Here is a 19,903-nt window from a genome sequence, read left to right as displayed (position 1 = left end):
CCTTCATTAGCCAATGATGCAATATGTCTTTCTCATGGCTTAGTGCCAGGAGGTGTACAGTAAAAAGAATGGCAACAATGATACATTATCATAATGTCAGATTTTCCCACAGGATGAGATTAAACAGAATTAAATCAAATTGTGACAGAATGAGCCAGCGGACGCGGAGCAAGTTTGTGAATGTTTTGTAGATTAGATGTGCTGGTGCTGAGGAACACCGGTGACAGTGATTGGCAGGTTTACAGGTAACTTTTGCCGTAATTTTCTTAATTTGGGAGGCATTGCAGCAAGCAGCTTGGGCACCTGGCAATTGCCACCTGTGCCATCACTTATTTCGCACCCTTTAATGTACAGATATAGCAATATAAGCACCTGTACCGTTGAAGCAGTAAAAGCTTAAACAGTTGTCTAATACTGACCTGACTCTGTGGGTTGATTTGTGAGTTACTGGTGTTTTTAAGTGTGCTGCTACCTGTGTCAGCAAACAAAAGCCACTGTTTAAGAGGAAAGAGTCACATTTTGTGCTCCCTTATTATCTGGTAGCTGTGTGTATGTATCTATTTACCGGTATAGAGAAAGCACTGAAGTGTAGAAGACTTTCCTTCAAATAAAAAGAGAATTTTACACAGTTCAGGTAATTCCGGTATTTTATTTTGTCAAAACTTTTCCAAAACAAAGTCGAAAGGTGGCACACGACGACTGTATTTTGAGTTATTTAAAATCTTAGCAGGAGTTGGCAAAGTTAACATGAAGCAGCACTTTAAATGCAGCACAGAAACCAGGACCAGAGGACACAACTGGAAATTTAAAGGCGAGACAACCTTTGTTGGACAGAGGGAAGGAGGCACTTAACACAGAGAGGGGTGAGGGTATGGAAAGACCCAACTTGATAACGTTTGCAGATCAATCAGCCACTAGGAACTGGACAAGCTGAATGGCCTCCTCTCGTTCGTAAATTCTCTTGTGTTCTAAAACAGGAACAACATCTCTTTTAATAATAGCTGCTGCACTCGTGGCTCTAAGCAAAGCAAAAGAAGGAAATTGTGTTTCCTGCATATATATATATATATATGCAAAAGTATTCAGACCCCTGACCAATTCTCTCATATTACTGAATTACAAATGGTACATTGAAATTTCGTTCTGTTTGATATTTTATTTTTAAACACTGAAACTCAGAATCAATTATTGTAAGGTGATATTGGTTTTATGTTGGGAAATATTTTTAAGAAAAATAAAAAACTGAAATATCTTGCCTGCATAAATATTCAACCCTTTTGCTGTGGAAGCTCCCAGTTTGCACTGATGAAAGAAATTGCTCTAATGAGGACACAATTACCTTATCATTAGCCTCCAACTGTGAACCATTAAAGTTGCTGTCACATTGTCTGGATAAAAAAACCCCACTGTTGAAGGATCATTGGTAAGGCTGCGAATCTGAGGGAAAATGAAGACCAAAGAGCATTCTACAGAAATTAGAGATAAAGTAATACAAATGCATAGATTAGGGAAAGGGTGCAAAATAATATCCAAGTGTTTGGATGTCAGAGTGAGCACAGTTGTATCAATAATCAGGAAGTGGAAGCTGCATCACACCACCAAGATATATATATATAATAAATGTCCTTCTGTTAGTGTCTGCTGGTTAATTAGATTAAGAAAAATGTGTGCCTTTTTTTAAAATTATTTTTAAAGCATATTCCTCAATTGAGTGAGGTTTTTATTTTTTCTTAGCATGATGTCTATCTGTCCCTCTCCTCGCTCTCTTATCCACATGCTTCATACCAATGTCATGAATGTGTATAGTTGCAACTCCTGCTTGCATGATATTGGCTGGAGATGTGCAGAGCCAGAGGGTCTAGCAGTTGGCTTTTGCAGAGGTTTTGCTTTTAAAAACTACGCTGCACCGTCAGATTTCTGTTTGCTAACCTGGACTCCTGTTGTAAACGTGCTGCGGGCCCTGTCTACACTTTTGAACTTGTTCATGAGATTATCACTCCATGATGTCATTTGATTTGCTAAAGAAGCGAGGTCTGTGGAGTGACTCCCTTTGCAGTGTCAATTTGCAGGGTTGCAGTTGCTTCACTGTGTGATAGTGGAGGAGTTGCAATGAATCTGCGGTGGAAATCCTCGAAGGCGGGTAGGGGGCTGTCGCAATGTTAGGCTGTTTCATTGATCTGTAAGGAATTCATTTACCATTTCATGTTGATACCTACCCAGGTCCGCCTGACCACTTCCATGTAAACATAAAGGCAGCCCTGTCATACCTTCTCTCGCCTCAGCTGCATGGGAACCCCCTGTAGAGAAATAGAGAAGTATGTGGTAGGGTAAGATAAATACTTTTTAAATGTACATTTTCTGAAGTCAGTGATGCGTGCTTCATTTTATCAGGAACCAAACTGTGGTGCCTGCAGACAGGGTTTGTAACATTAAAAAGTAGGGTGGGCACCAATATCGATATTCTGATATGATCATGTTTTCCATGTTGCGATATCGTGGGATAAAAAAATGCAAACACAGTATAATCAAGTTTATTTTATATTAAGATACAACAAACCCTATACATACCAATCATTGTCAGTCTCATAGGTAAACACAGCACCAAATATTATTTAACCATTTTATTCCAATGATTGACATTTTTCTTTTTCTAAGAACACGATTTTAACAAATGTATTTCAAACATGGAATAGCTATAAGTCAAGAAAAACAACAAATCCACAACCTGTGTACCCTCTCATGTGCTCTACTCCCGTTACTTCACCTGTTTCCTCTCACCAGCTAATCCCTTACCGGAAACCTATATCCTGTTTTCAAAGAAGTGTGCACATCCACTAATTAAGAAACAGGACCGTCTTTTTTTTTTTTTTTTTTATTAAAGGGATACACACCTAAAAACCAACAACAGAAATAACTAAATAAAATCAGCTTAAATAATTATATTTCTATCTATCTATCTATCTATCTATCTATCTATCTATCTATCTATATATAGATATAGATATAGATATAGATATAGATATATATAGATAGAGGTAGATAGATAGACAGATATAATTTTCTTCTATTCAGAACGTGCTCACAAGGTACCAAACACTATTTGCATCCTGCATTAAGGATTATTGTGAGATATGTGCATGCGTCAGTGTGGTTCATTGCATTTTTTCCATGCGATTTACTTAAACTGTTAACCCTTTGCGGTCCATTTATTCAAGGTCCAATTTATTTTCATGCGCTGTTTGAAAGTAATTTTATTCAAATAAAACAGATTTTAAAGGCACTGCATATCAACAGGACACTCAGTACTGCATCTCCAGCCCTATCCCACCCCTTGTTCGCTGTATTTATCACATACCTCTTCATAGTCATTATTATCAGTCATTATTTTATTACTATAACATCTTAAAAAGCTTGGTAAATGTCTGTGATATTCTTTCAGCGCTGGATGCGGAAGCAGCTATCTTGTTTGTTTATGTCCGTCTTACCTCTGGTGCAGGGGCTATGCATACTGCTCAGATTCGCCCCTTTTTTTCAGCTTCTCTCGGCTCCTGTCAGTCTCACTCGGCCATTGAAAGGTTTTCTCTGCTTTTTTCTTTAGAAAAAACGACTAGAGACCTGTGCTTGACGTCTTTTTGATGATATCGAACAGGAAAGGGAAAATTGTAATGTCGGACCTGGTCCGACATAGGACCACAAAGGGGTAATGTATTTTTAAAATGTGAAATTTCGGTATTATAAATGAGGTGTACTTTTAAAACATCAAAACACATCTCAAAATAATGCAACATTTCCAGGGGCTAAAGGCACTTGGCCTATTGCCATATGCTTTACTACACCACTGGGCGTGGCCAGGGGTGCGGCAGGTGTGAGGTGGTACGGGGAGAGACAGATTTCTCCTCCTGTTCTCAGTGATTTCTATTTCTATTGGCTCCTCTGTTTCTGTTTATTCTGGCTCCTCTCGTGATTCTGTTTCTAGTGGCTCCTCTTTTTCTCAGTGCTTCTGTGAGGTATCAAGAAGCTGGGCAGACCAGACATGCCTCACAGCTTGAACTTGACTTTGTGTAGAGGCACTTAAGTGGGATAGAAGTAACAGTTTATAACAGTTTGAGCCATTCCTGTCTTTACAAAGTGAACCTAGTTGGTCACACCTGAGCTCTGGTATGTTAAATGATTGGAATCGGTGTGTTGTGAGTGATAACAGTAAAAGGTTTTTTTGTGTTTATTTTTTTATTTTTATTGTGGAGAACAGACAAAGGTTTTGATTCTATAATATGATGGATTACAGTACAATATCAAACCGTTGTTTTTTTTTTAATATTCTAAATCTTAATTGCATGTTATAACAGTTGTGCCTTTCCATCTGGATAAGGATGTAAGTGCAATGTAATTTGGGCTTTATCTGAAAGGGTTAGAGTTAACCTAGTTTTGCATTGATCATATTTCTGAAATATTCATGCAACATTGTATAAAATTTACTTTCATCATTCTGTGCTAGGAACATTTAATTAAAAAAGCACCTGGCATGTGAAGAGTTGCTGTATTGTACTTTGTGCTTTTTGTTGTTACCTTTGAATCAGTGAACTGTTGACCACACCTTTGTGAGTGCAGCTTTAATAAGCTATTTGTTGTTCATATTATGCTATTCATTCAAATATCTCTTGCCTTTGACTACTTCTAAAACATACAGAAGACCAAGAGCTGCTCTAGAGTGATCCTACATATCCCAGCATGAATGAAGTCTTGCCTGAGTGTGAGCGTTCGCTCAAGCTGCTGCAACGTCCCTCTAGACAGCAACGTAGGGGAGCGGGCTTCCATTCATGCTTTACACTGCGCAGTGCTTTATAGATCTGTAGAACTGCTCGCAAAAAAGCATTTCTTTTTAAAGGGAGAACCCCTTTGTGGGAGTGGGGATAATGCTGTAGTGTCCATTTAATATTGTTTAATTTGCTTTTTTGTTTGTTTGTTTTTCAGATAATGTTTGCGAAGTGTCGCCTATGGCTGCTAACTCAAGGAGGACTGTTTTCTCAAGTCATATCCAGCAGTTAAGCTAAAAACACCAAATCCTGCTACAAGATGATTAGCCCTTGCTGCTGGTGCTGCTGCTGCTAACACACAGTAAAGGAATACTACAACCAGAGAAGAAAATAAGTAAAGAATTGCTTTCACACGAAAGAACAAGATGACTAGATAAAATACTGTATAGATGTATTAAAGTGTATATATAAACATATATATGTAACAATCCCATGTAAGCCCTCTTGTGAACTATTTTTTGTTCTGCGCTGTTAAAGGAGCCATCTACGTTGCCTTCCCCTCTCCCTTTTTGCCCCTCCCCTACCCCAACCCAGAACACTGCTAATGAAATCTTACCAAAAGCCAAAGGACGGGCATACGATACAGGGTGCTGCTGGGATGGCCCAGGAGGAGAGCCGTCGAACCCAAGTCCCACCTTCTTACTACCATGGTGCAGCCCAAGAGCTTGACCTGTCCACCAAGCTCTACAAAAAAGAGTGCAGCGGGAAGCCGTACTCTGTGCTGGTGGACAACAAGATGAGCAAGAGCCCTCTGGCAGAGGTGCTGCCCCAGCAACAGCAGCAGCAACCCTACTACAGGGAAGGGGGCAAGGGGACACAGGAAGAAGGAGGAAGAGGAGAAGCAGGAGCAGGGCAGCCCTTGACAGGGGACAGGGAAAGCTCAGAGGAGACAGAGGAGGAGGAAGAGGAGGAGGAGGAGGAGGAGGAGGAGGAGGAGGAGGAGGAGCAGTCTTTCAAGAGGGAGCAGATCATCGTGGAGGTGAACCTCAACAACCAGACACTGAATGTCTCCACGGGTGAGAAGGGCCTGCCCTCGCAGTGCGTGATGAAGTGCAGCGATGAGGAGGAGGAGGAGGGGATCAACGAGACCCCGGAAGAGGAGGAGGAGGAGGAGGAGGCGGCGGCGGCGGCAGAGGAGAATGGGAGGCAGAAGGGGAGAACCAAGAAGGCAAAGAGGAGTGGCGCCCACCCCCCGCGCAGGACCAGGAAGGCGGCCATGGCAGCTGCCAGCGCGGTGGCATCCTGCGTGACCAGGAGGGGCCGCAGGAAGAGCTCGGAGCCCCCCAAGAGAAAACGCAGGGCCACACCACGCGAGAGCAAGGGCTCCCCGGCCACGCCCACACACCCCTCCCCCTCCTCCTCCCCCACCAGCGCCAGTGCCGCCTCTCAGAAGGGCAAGAGCGGGGCTGGGGGCGAGGAGAAGGAGCCGCTGACTTGCGAGAAGTGCCCGCGGGTCTTCAATACGCGCTGGTACTTGGAGAAGCACATGAACGTCACCCACCGGCGCATGCAGATCTGCGACAAGTGCGGGAAGAAGTTTGTGCTGGAGAGCGAGCTGGCGCTGCACCAGCAGACAGACTGCGAGAAAAACATCCAGGTGAGGAGGCAGGGGGTCGGGGACAGGGAGGAATAGAAACCAGCTTCATACTGGAACCTTCTAGCAGCTACACTTCGATCTTGTTCAAAGCATTGTAAACCACAACAGGTTCTACATAAACAGATACATTACGTTAATTTCAATCTGCTTTTTATTTCGATTTAATGTTCTGTGGCTATCTCCTCATCAAGTTGAGAATGTATTTTCTCTTGCACTCCTTGTATGACAGAGGCCCCCTGACCACAGCAAACTGCATGAGAAAAATATTCTCCACTTGATTAGAGGTAGCCACCCGGCACTCAGGGGTGGTCTTCTACTGTACTCACACTTACTAGAGGAGGGTGGAGGCCTGTATTCATTAATGATTTAATGTACTCGTGCAACTTGCTGCAGAATACATTTTGTAATGCATCAGCAGACAGACGTAAAATAACGTATCATAGTAGTGTCGGCAAAAACAGGGCTGTCATCCAGTTTTGTTGTTCAGTGTATTGGGTGACAAGAGGTTACAAAACTATGACAGTGCAGTAATGTTTATTTAACTCTCCTACCACCACCGTGCCCAGGCATCAGAAGACACGCACAGTTCACAGAGATACAGGGGTGTGCAGTTCGTATCTCTCAACACCCCAGACAACAAGATTTGCTGTTATACTTGCCCATCAGACAAGTAGTTTTTATTTATTTTTCCTATGTGTGCTCTGTTGCTAGAAAAACACTCCGGTGTGTTTCTGGAGCCACGAAAACTGAATTGCGGAAGTCCGGCACGTACTGTACATGCAAACATTTTAAAAAGTGTTTACGTCCCACCCCTATCACTTCTGATTGGCTAGCTGTGGGAAAAGCTGATAATAATCTTCTGTTGGTTACAAAGAAACCCAAAAATGGCTGTCTGAGAGCCTGTGGTGAGGCACAGACTAATTATTTAAACTTAAGGTATTATTTACATTTTTTTTTTTTAAATTAGCAAATAAGTGATGCTGCTTTCTTAATGCATGAACCTGACATTTAAATGCAGCAAACTAGTAAAGTTACAACAAAAATACCAGAGTTGCTAAGGTATTAGCGGATTAGAAAAAAATTGATGTGTTGCTGGTGCATTTCTTCCACACGTGAACACCTCGTTGGCTAAAATAAAAACCACTTCAGCGAGTAGATATTTAATTTGCTTTGTGTTGTTGTGCAATGCGTGTGTGTATGATAACAGTACGATATTAATGCTTTGGTTTTAATCGTTTTGTATATTGTTTGTGGTGTGCAATACAAAAAATAAAGAACAGTAATTCTAAGTGCCTGTGTCTATTGCAGCTAAGGCATGCGCAGTTAGACAGTAAAAATGAGGAGCCAACCCCAGGACCGCGATGCATTCGAATCCACAGTGTAGCCCGGGTAGTTGTTTATTGGAAATGCACAATCCATTGATTTGTGAAACTATTAAAACATGAAGATTGACAAATATGTTTAGAATGATAGAAATGAAATGCTTATGAGATTATCTGTACAATATTTTGTTGTTATTTTAAAATAAAATAGACGAAATCTCATGGGACAGATGAGGAAAAATAGCTGTGAAATGTTGAGCAAAAAACAAGTGTATAATAGAAATTAACAAAAGAAAAAACATACTTTGTCTTTGCAGAATTTGTTATACAAGTTTCTGGGGTTCAGCAGTTACAAAACTGAAAGAACGTCAAGAAAAATCTGAATTCCACAAAGCAGCAGTAATAGTTGGCAATGATTTGTATCTGTGATGCAACAAACTGAAACACCTGCACATCGGGAGATGGATTCAGCTTATAGAGGAAGAGTGGGGAAAAAAAGCAGAAGCTATTTTTATGTTTGAATAACTCCCAGTTATTGCTTAGTTGTACTCTTAGTGTTACTTATATTTATGAGCGAATGTGTTCGAACTGCACTGAGAGGAACTTTCCTTAAAGTATGTTGTATATTTGTTGGGGTGAGGTGAGGTCACAGGGAACCTTTTGTGGATCTTGAAGAATTTAGTGAACCCGTCAAGCTACAAGGCTAGATCTGCCCGTTAATCACTAATTGATTGTGTTCACTGTTAAATAAGACCAAAATCCAACAAGTTATATTCTACTTGTTTGTGTGTGTTTTGTGCGAATGTGAGTGGGCAAGTAGATTTTTCTAGCATTTTCAAAAATTGCACACCCCTGAAGATAACATGCATGACTTTTTAAAAAATGTTTATTGGTTTAATAACACAATCAAATGAGAGTGGATTCCAACCTGCAGGTTTGTGACATAATGAAAAATAAAAATATAGAGCAGGACTGTGGAATTATTTTTGTTGGTACTGCAAATAGCTGTAATGAACTTACCCCTACTGAATCAGCTAGTTGACTTGGCAGAGAAACAAACTGTTCTTTACAAGTGACTGAGGTGGTACTGCAGGCGTTGAGCAGAACGAGGAGTGCTGCTTTTCAGGTCACTGCAGCAGTTTGGAATTCCTTTAACCTGGTTGGTAGGCAGTATCTGAGAAGATCATTTTTTAAATATTAACATCCACCAGGTAACCTGCTGGAATAACGACTTTTGAAAGGCTTTTGAACAGTTCTGTCCCAAATGCATATTCGTTTCAGTTGTCTGTTTGATCAGTCATGCATTTTAAGCCTGAGAAAGGACTTCAGCATACAGTACTAATCGTCAATGATATATATATGGTTTGTTTAACATACCTTTGTCAAGGGAATGTGTATGTATGTATACTGAGTTTTACATTTTTTGTTGTTTTTGTTGTTTTTCATATATAGTCATAAATGAAACGCAGATTAGATTTTTAAAAAAAGGCACAGCAGTTTAAGTGCTGTCTTTTATTTATTGATAATTTCCACTTACTCAGTACTGCAACAGGCATGACAGATTACAAGTCACCCTACACTGCCCAATGCATGTAGAAATGTAAGTCTCCTTTCACCATTACTAATCATTGTTTACATATTCATTTTCATGAGTTCTATCTTATAAATGTGGACACTGTTCATGTGTTGGGTGGGCAGGAGCGGGAGGCTGCTGTATAGTACACACTTGGAATGACAAAACCAGGCTGCAGTACAGGGTTCATTTCAAACTTCTTAGTGGCTTTGCAGTTTGCTCACAGCCTCAGCTGTGCTGTAAAATTAATTGAAGTTGTCATTCCAGTTCTTCGACTTTCCCATCGTTTTCTGATGCTTGCATAACTGGTGTCCCTGCATGTTAATCAGAGCAGCTGTAATTTGAATTGGGTGTTTAGTTAACTTTGTTTGGAATTGATATGCTGTTGGTATTGCTTGTTTTGTTTCTGTTAGGGTGGAGTTTTGGAAACAATCAGACCTTTTGTTAATTGTTGAGCTGCTACAGAAGCAGAACAACTTGTGCATGTGGGGCCAATCTGCCACTAGTACATTCTGTCTTGTGCAGCCTGCATGTACATTCTCTGTGATCAGTAAACTGGGGGGTAGCATCATGCTGAAGATTGATAATCTGTGTGTGTTTCCTCAGATTACCTTTCATCCTCTCTTCAGGTATGGGTGGTAGTGTGAGACAGCCGAGACTAAATCAGCCAGCTAGTATAATGGTTCAAATACAAATGCTAGAGATAGAGAGAGTATCTAGTGAAAAGGAATCGACATCAACGCCATTTTCTGTATATCCAGCAACATACGGAGACTTCAAAGTTTTCAACCGGCCCACCTGGTTCTCTGCAATGGTGACCACCAAGACAGCTTGGTAATGTGGAAATGTTTGCAGTGCTACTGCGCCAATCAAGCAATTTCCCACCCACACCCAGAGTGCCATAATCTAGCAGAGGAGGTCTTTTTTGTATTTTGTAGAAAGTATTTTTGTGCTTTAGTCCCGTCTGTGTTGTCCAGTGAGTCCAAAGTTGTGTACAACAGTTGTAGAATGCAGAACCAATAATTTTTACATCCATAACCATGTCTGATATCTGAAGAACTGGTTTAAAATAAAACAAATGCATTAGTAGAGTAAATGCAAACTGAAGTTTGTTTGGTTGCTGTAGTTGCCATCGGTTTTTACACCAGGCTATTTGAGAAGTAGCAAGTGTAGAATAGACCGTTTTCGATTGCAGTCTTGCGCTGAGGATGAACAGTGCCCCCTGGTGGCCCATACCCATTTTGAGCACTGAACTAACTTGTGACAATTTGATTAGTAGTGAACAGCTGTAGAATACTATAACATGCATTTTGGATTATCCTTAGTCTAAATATTAGATAAGCCCAGTTTAAAAGAAAAAAAAAAACCCAGATAGTTCTAGATTCTCCATGCTCTTAATTACTCCAATTCATCATGAGCACCCAATAAATCATCCAACCAGAAATAAACTGTAAGATTTCATTTAGGTTTTTGCAAGGAGTCTGAAACACTTAATTTAACCCTTATACATGGTGACCTCATATGGGGGCAGATGAAACAAACAAACAAAAAAACTTCTAGTCTTTATAGGGGGTCATACTTTTTTAAATGTCAGTGAAAATGTTTTCATTTCCAAATCTATTTTTTCCCAGTTATTTTCAATATTTCATGCATGAAAGGGTTCATTTAGAATTGTATTTGTAATGATGATTTGGGGTGTACAGCTGTCATAATCTGACCCCAGGTCTTCGTTCGTTTTGATGCTGAACACGGTGAACACTGCAGATCACGCCTCATTGAACCCAGCGTGACAGAAGGAATATTGTTGGCTGAACGTTATGGATGCAGAGTCTGCTTTTGTACTATCCAGGACTAAAATGTTGGTAATAAAAAATAAATAAACACATAATTGTGCACTGTAAACCATAAAGTCAGCTGCGGTATCAAGTGTGGACAGCAGTTTCAGACTTCCACTGCAGGACCTGTCAAATTCCCTCACATCTCCGGAGCTTAACCTTCATATCGTTTCAGCAGTCTATAGAGCAGTGGCTTCACCATAAAAGCACATTGTCCAAAATACTGTACAAAAACACCAGAGATGTAGGATGTATAAGCCCTCAAACTCGGCGGCCTCTCCGAAGCGCTGCTATTATTGCTGACTGTATAAGAAATGTAGACAAATCGTACATTCCATTCGGCTCACCACCTGCTTTCTAAGTAAACACACCCTGTCGTTCACACTTTGTAATAAAGTGATTTACTGTTCCCTCTGTGACGGGAACTGTTTGAGAGCCAAGACTTGCAGGCTTGATCACCTGCAGCAATGGCCACGTTCTCCACAGCCAGACAGGAAGAATGCAAAGAACTGAATACTCTGCAGTCACAAATTAGGAGCCTCAACCATTTGTAGTGCACACGTCTTCAGTGTAAATGGGCTTCTAAGCAAATGGCATCTTTGACTACAGGTGTAGCCATGACCTTGACATAAGATATCATATTGTAATAGATTAGGATTGCATAATTTGTATTGTGATACCAGACCACAACATTGCTCATTGTGGTTCACCTAATGGTTCTTGAATGAAGTGTTATGCAGTTGGTATGAATCTAAACTATCATTTAATTTGACTTTTTAAAAGTCCTAGATTAGATGGTGGTTGTTATTATCGTAGCGTGACATTAGTGTGTTTTTACACCCCTATCTTTAACATGTAATGCAAACCAGCTTCACTCACATTGGAAAACTGCCGCTCTGGGCAAAAGTTTTGCATCACCTAGAATTTTAGGATTGAGATGTAAATTTAAAAAATACAAATAAAAACTTAATCTAGATCTTTTATTTAGCATCATGTAATCAAATAAAATACAACATGATAACAAAAAGTCTACCTTAAGCCATAATAGTAGTAGAGTGTTTTTCATTAAAAGCGGTATGTAATTCAATATGTTATTGTGACATTCAGCAAGTTTCGTTCGACTGTATGAAACAAAAAGAGTTAATTCTAAAAGGGATTCCCACAGCACTTTTTAAACTTAACAAACTAGTGAAAGTGAGACAAGATTTATTAAAGAAATGTGTCCTTCAGGTTTTTAGTTACAAACGTGTGACTTCAACAGTTCAAAACCGTACCCAGGTTCTTTCGCAAGTTGTGTAAAGGCATGTAGGTGTGTGTATTTTCCTGTAACTGTTGGCATGGAGGCTGGTACTGGGCACTGTTTAGTTGGCGTCTCTCTTTTCAAACTCTGCAACCACTGTAGCCTCGTGATCGTTCAATACCGCAAAACAGTTTCCCACTGTCTTCATGGAAGGGTTAGGGGTGCTGCTCAGCACAGTCTCTTCCAGTTCTTTTCAGTGTGCTGCATGATTTATTCTGTAGTTTAGGCGGAAGCTGTTAACAGGTGCTGCTGGGGACCACAATAAACTAAAGCAGATGAACATGCCTGTATTTCCGATTCCAATACATGGGCAGAATCTGTGTGTGAGAACATTTCTGTGGAATTCTTCACCCATGTGTGAATTCTGTATTGATTTCTGTGTTTGCGGAGTCCTAGAGGGGCTGGTGGTTACACTTGTTGAAAATAGTGTAGTGCTGGATGTAAAGATGCATGATAAATGCAATTCACATAGGCAAGTAAAAAACTTGCTTATTACATGTCGTCATCGTATACTGAGAATTAAATATTGTTAAATACTGAACACTTGACTTGGCATGTTTTATGCCTTTTAAACAAGTGTTACATTTAATGTCTGGGTAGGGGGGTCTAAAATAAGGACCTGCACCTTTCTGTTCCTTCACCACTCATTGGGAAACCTTGCTGTTTCACAAGTTAAACTTGCCCTGAAGGTCCAGCAGTAAACTCCCCACAAACCCCTAAATACTGACCTTAATACTTCTGTGTATGAAATGTATGTCTTCGGACAGACTGACTGCTCTGTAATCTAGGTGGCGTTGTACACTTATTAGAAACTGAAGTTGAGCAGGCCAACGTTTCTGCATGTGCCACATTCATGTTTGTCTGCTTGACTTGATTTCTTGTTAGTTTTACCTTCTGCTTGAGTGTTTTAAAGTTACAGATGGTACGATACACTGACTTGTTTCCTGCCTCATCCTGTATCTCCACTGCTAGAGTGGAGAGGTGGGGCGCACCATCAGTATTAACAATTTCGGATTTAGAGTGCTGTAGATCAAACTCACACACACACACACAGTAACTTACACTGGGATTTGGTTCTGTATTTCAGTGCGTCTCCTGTAATAAATCCTTCAAGAAGCTCTGGTCCTTGCATGAGCATATCAAGATTGTCCACGGCTATGCAGAGAAGAAGTTTGCCTGCGAGATCTGTGAAAAGAAGTTCTACACCATGGCTCATGTCCGGAAGCACATGGTTGGTGAGTTCAGGGCCTGGGAGAGTAACAGGAAAACTGACGTAAACACACATTAAATACTTAATTGTAAATGGTAAGGCAAAAAGCCTATTATAGTGGACAGCTCTATAACTGATAACTGATCTTGCTGAATGTGCAATTTCAAAACAATCCTGACGTTTTAGGTTATGAATTCTGTAAATAAGTTCACATACAACAGATAAAGTTCCAAGAACATGTTTTACTTATCATATTCATCATAGTACAGAACTGTATTAATGCAACCCTTGGTACAATCAGCACTCACATATCTGACCCTATACAATTTTGACTTCAGTGACAGTTAAACTCACTTCAGTGACGCATGTCTGATGATTTCATTTTGCTCCGTTCCAACCCTTGTCCGTTTTTCAGGGAACACAAAAAAATACAGTATCAAAAATTAGGGATGCACTTGGGATTTGGTTCACCGAATCCTATATCTGCCCAGACGCACATCCATTTTAATACATCGCTCCAATGTGTGCAGTTCTTATTTAAGTAAGACACAAATCTGGTACTGAATGTAACTGTTGTATTTAATAACAAGAATACGTTTGATGAACTTTGTCGCAGCTCTCAACTCCCTAAATTATTGGCGGCGCACACACTAAACACGTCACACAGCTGCTGAATGCAAACATACCTCTGTGTGCAACAGCACATTCACATCACACTTCTCATGGAGTAAAGTTATGCAATAAACCTATAATATATAGTAACGGCAAACTGTTGTAGGCTTTGTTGCTTTGTCATTAACGTCTGCTGCTATGCAGTTAATCTCTCCAAATGCATCTACTATGGAAATAACAGTGTAGCGTGCGCGGGGGTAGGTAGCAGCAGGGCTGGTAGGTGAAGTAATCACACATGAAGACGTAAGCCTGATATGTGCTCCTTGCAAAGGAGCTGGATCGTTTGTACAGTGGTATCGGTGCTATGCTTTAGTTCGAGAGGTCCCGGGTTCGCGCCTGCCCTCCGCCTGTGTGTGGATTGCTTGCCCTGTGTGAAGCGCCTGCCTGCATTAACTGAGATCACTACAATAGGACTATTCCTATATCCCTGCAACACTGTTGGACATGTTTTAAATTGTTGAAAATGAAAAGTACACAAACCTGTGGTTTTAATGCATTTTTTTAAAAAAATTATTTAGTCTTTCCAACAGTGTTAGTAAATATTGAGTGCGGTGCGCTACATTTGTGCAGAGCGAAAAGGTAGAGACAGATGACATTTTTTTTCCTGAACAGTGAAAACAAGCAGTAGAATTAGAGCACAGATTAAAAAGTGTGCATGTACATGAATACTATTACTGGCTAAAAAAGAAGTGTGTCATTTTGACAAGACAAATGTTCCTTTATTCTGTGTAAATTATTTATTATTTGTTTCACATAGAAAGCTGTTTCAGGTAATGGCGGCTTTGAAGGCTGTTTGGTATTGCATCAATGGGAGCTAATATAAATTATAAAAACGTATTAAAAGAAAGCAGACTACATGCATATCTTATCGTATATGATGTGGTTAAAGCTGTTTGTTGTGTTGCTTAGTAATACATGTTGTAGTAGTGCAATGTGTGATTGTGTAGAAATGGGTTTATGCAAGAACTGCTTAAACAAATTTTGGGAGTGGTTTGAAGACCACCTGGAGTTTGCTCACGAACCACAAGTTGGGAACCACTGGACTAGAAGATGGCTAGTCCTGTTCACTGCAGTATCTGTGTGTGTGTTTGTGTGTGTGTGTGTGTGCGCGTGCACTGGTGTTTGATTTTTGTGTGGGTAAACGTCCTGCCTTCTCTTCCCAGCGCACACCAAGGACATGCCCTTCACCTGTGAGACCTGTGGGAAGTCATTCAAGCGCAGCATGTCCCTGAAGGTGCACTCACTGCAGCACTCTGGAGAGAAGCCTTTCAGGTGCGAGGTAAGAATGAGAAACCAGGTGTGGGGCAGCGAGGAGAGTGGGAGAAGAGCAGTATTAACTTGAGAAAGCTGTCAGCCTGGTATAAAACATACACCATCCTCAGGCTTCCACCCAGTCACACCTAAGAATTGCTAATTCAATTGCAGATCGAGTGTTTGCTCTGACAGTTCAGAACTACGCCCTGTGACCTTTTATTGTGAAGCCTTCCCCATTCCAGCTGCACTTGCAAGGCTCTGTGTGGGGTGCGACAGACGGGGCTAACGCTGCTTTCTTCCTCTGTCTCTCTGAGAACTGTGACGAGCGCTTCCAGTACAAGTACCAGCTGCGCTCCCACATGAGCATCCACATCGGGCACAAGCAGTTCATGTGCCAGTGGTGCGGGAAGGACTTCAACATGAAGCAGTACTTCGACGAGCACATGAAGACACACACCGGTGAGTACATGAGACATAAACACAAGAACATTTACCAGCTACAGAAGGCCATTCATCCCACCTGGGCCTATCGGTTCATCTCAGGACTTTAACCCAGATGTGCCTGTTGTCATCCATATAGTAGGCCACTTGGAATTACAATTCAGGCATAGCTGGGTTGTTGGGTCATTTAAATTAACTAAGTGTTACTGCCTCAACAGCACTACAGGCAGTCCTCACACATACGACACAATTGGTTCCTGAAAGTTGCATTGTAAGTCGAAGCGTCGTAAGTCGAAGCACCTTTTCCCATAGAAACTATTGTATAAAATGATATTACGTTCCTGACTCTGGCCAGATAATATATCTTTACAAAAATGACCCGTTATTTTGTACTCATGCAAATAGTTATTTAATTCTTTACGTTTAGCCCGGTGGGTACGCACATATTACTCGGGCATCTATATGGCTTGTTTAAAAGTACAGACTCGAGTGACGTATTCAGTGTGTGTATGTGGTACTCCTAGCCTGAACTACAAAGCCTCTCATCATGTGACAGAGTTCACAGCTTAGGTTTAGTTTTGAGTCCATTGCTCTTTTCAGACACTGTTAAGGTTAAAAAAAGTTACATGCATATAAAAATAATAATAACAAAAAAAAAGCTAGTCTGAGTCAGGGTGACCACGACGGGTACTGCGGTTCGGACACCGAGCATGAGCACATGATACGTGGCTCGTGTCTCGCAGTGTCGTAAACTCCGTATCGATGTCGTAAAGTCGAAGCAGGGATCTCTCTCCAATCACAATGTTAAAATGCTTCCAAGCTTTCCCACTTGTGTTGACGTCATATTCTTCTGACAGACAAGGACCAATCAAAACGCGAGACTTATGTGGTTCCATCCCAAAAACTGGGTTTCTGATACCTCGTTATTGTTATAGTTTTTTGTTTTGTTTTTTTTTGTACCCTGGTTAATGGGTAAGCGTTTGTTTATCAAAATTAAGGCTGTAAATGTTTAAACAGTAGACAAAACAAACAAATAATCTTAACAGCGTAGAATTTAACGTTTAACCGCAAATGTACTGCGATTAATGAGGGTCATGCATTGGTTTTCAATTTAGTTTAAAAAAAAAAAAAAATAATAATGTTTTATAGTTTATAGCATTATCTTGATGCATTTAAACTTAGATACCGAATGCCATGTAAATCCATGTGAAATTAAAAATAAAAATTACAAAGAATCTTTGATTGAAAATGTGCACGACCGTTTAAGCACAAAAGGCTTAGCAGTCTATTTAAAAGTTGATCTGCAAATTGAATGAAATCCAAGCCATGATGCCTCCCCCTGTGTCCCTACAGGAGAGAAGCCGTTCATCTGTGAGATCTGTGGGAAGAGCTTCACCAGCCGGCCCAACATGAAGCGTCACCGGCGCACCCACACAGGGGAGAAGCCGTACCCCTGCGACGTGTGCGGACAGCGCTTCCGTTTCTCCAACATGCTCAAGGCACACAAGGAGAAGTGCTTCCGGGTCACCAGCCCTGTCAACGTGCTCCCGGTGCTGCCCATCCCACTGCCCATCACCACCGCGGACCCCCCTGCCCCGGCCTCTCCCTCCCCTCCCCCACCCACCCCCACCCCCCTCGGGACGGCCCCGCGGCCAGGGTGTGGGAAGAGTCTCACACCTCCACCTGCACCCCCACAGCCACCACGGGGGGCGCCGGGACCACCCCCACACACCACCTGGCCGTGCCCACGGTGTCTCACCTACCCCCGCCCCCAGCACTCTTCAAGAGCGAGCCCTTAAACCACAGAGGCCACGGGGAGGATGGATACCTGCGACACTTGGGCGATAAGAACACAGGAGCGCGCAGCAGCACCATTAAAATGCAACGTGTGTATGATATATATATATATATATATATATATATATATATATATATATATATATATATATATGAGAGAGAGAGAGAGAGAGAGAGAGAGAGATTTATGTGTGTATATACAAGGCAGTTTATAAAGTCTTTTGCCAACTTTGCGAAGCTTATGGAGAGGGGCATTCCAAACTGTGGTCCTGTGAGAATGCTGCGTTCAGCGAGACGAGCAGCGCCCCTGCTGAGCTCTAATGGAATAACACTTGTGGGTGTTTGCTGCAGGGCCCTTTTATATAAGCAGTAGGGTCTTGATCGTTTGTTGCCCCTACTGCTCTTCGGTGAATGGTTTTACCACAGCAGCGCAAAGTGGACGACTGACTTTGGAATCGTGCTCTGCATACACACACGCGACCTTTCAAGTGAATACATATCTTGTTTTTTTTTTTTTTTGTTTGTTTGTTTTGTTTTTTTTAAAGTACAGCATTAAATATTATTGCTTACTCCCCCTTACCGTGAAGATGCAGTACTCCTTTGAAATCCCTTTCGTCACCCTGTGTGTGTGTTCAGTACATGCCAGTGTATATACACACATACGTGCCTATGGTGTCGCTACTAGCATTAAAATATTGCAGAACTCAGTGGTGGAGAAGATCCTGGTACAGGAAACATGGGCTTCTTTTGAGTAAAGGCACTTTTTTTGCCCTTTTTCTTCTACATCCTGTACACTTTATATAAAGTTGTAAGGAAAAGAAAAAATAGCATTAATATGAACCTGACAATATGAATCTTAATGTAAACTAATTTCAGCTTTTGGGATGATTCATGCATTTTTTTTTTTTTTTTTTTTTTTTTTTTTGGGGGGGGTGGGGGGGGGGGGGGACCAATATTGTAAAATTCTTGTTTCACATCCACAGAGGAGGTATGCTTTACTTGTTATTTTTATGTTTTTGTACCACGGACTTATCAGAAGGACCCCCTTTTTACACGTTTTGAGGGAACGGTTTTCAAGCTGATGGAAAAACAGTGCTCTCCTCTGAATGTGCAACACTGGTCTAAAGCATTAAGTGTATCACTGTGTATCGTAACAAAGCTTTTGACTTTTCTAAAAAAAAAAAAAAAAAAAAAAAAATGAAAGAAAGAAAAGAAGTACCAAGCTTTTTGACACGAGCTAGACTCCAATCAGTTGTCCTAGCTGGGCTTCTTAGTATCCTGCATTATACGAAAAATAAACAGTGTACTCGTTTATATAGCTATCTAAAGCACTCTTTTTATTTTACCTACAAAACAATTATTTTAGAGTTTTTGTATAGACATATTTAGTAGTATATGTTTATAAAAAAAAATGTATTTCAAACAAATGGTGTAATTTTTTTTTCTGTGTAGCTGGACCTATGTTGTATAATAGATTTAAAAAAAAATACAAATTATAACCTTTTTTATTAAATGTGATTCAGAAGATTAACTGACCCTGAACTGCTGCATTGCTAGCCTGGTATATTCCACCCCTGTATCTCACACCGCTGCTGTCCCCAGCCTGTGAACCTGAGACTGTGCACAGGACTTTAGGAAGCCTCTTTGTAGCGCTTGTTGGAAATAATATATATTTTTTTCCTTTTTGTTGCATGTAAATTTTTAAATTTACCGTATATGCTGTGCACCCCATTTATTACAGGAAATGGTTAAGTCATGGTTCGGCCATGTCGACAGTGAATTGTCAAATACGATACTGTACAGCTAACACAAAGTTTTGCATCACCTAGAATTTTAGGATTGAGGTGATAAGAAAATTATATTAACCAGATGTAGATATATTAACATCATGTAACAATAAAAAAAACTACCAAATATAAATTGCAAAAGTCTACCGAAAGCCATAATAGCAGTACAGTATTTCATGTTAAAACATTCATTAAGTGTATGGAAAACGACAAAGCGATGTGTAATTCAATATATTAACCTAGCAGCATTTTCAGCAGGTTTCATTCGACTTTATGAAGCAGTTTGTTCATTCTGTAGGGT

General features: G+C 40.8%; 1 protein-coding gene across 1 annotated transcript in view; it reads left to right on the top strand.

The window, feature by feature from the left end:
- Positions 1-19,765, top strand: part of LOC121324527 (zinc finger protein 652-like) — a 47,993-nt gene extending 28,228 nt beyond the window's left edge. Inside the window, 7 exon segments of the mRNA XM_041266527.1 lie at positions 4,972-6,411; positions 13,529-13,676; positions 15,487-15,602; positions 15,892-16,036; positions 17,372-17,653; positions 17,688-17,743; positions 17,745-19,765. Coding sequence (XP_041122461.1) covers positions 5,359-6,411; positions 13,529-13,676; positions 15,487-15,602; positions 15,892-16,036; positions 17,372-17,653; positions 17,688-17,743; positions 17,745-18,188 — 2,244 coding nt within the window. The 5' untranslated portion in view covers positions 4,972-5,358 and the 3' untranslated portion in view covers positions 18,189-19,765.
- The last annotated feature ends 138 nt before the right edge of the window (positions 19,766-19,903 follow it).

This window comes from Polyodon spathula, chromosome 12 (assembly GCF_017654505.1).
Source record: "Polyodon spathula isolate WHYD16114869_AA chromosome 12, ASM1765450v1, whole genome shotgun sequence".
Taxonomy (NCBI): Eukaryota; Metazoa; Chordata; class Actinopteri; order Acipenseriformes; family Polyodontidae; genus Polyodon; species Polyodon spathula.
The sequence above is the reverse complement of the archived record's forward strand: the minus strand, read 5'-3'. Positions and strand labels throughout refer to the sequence as shown.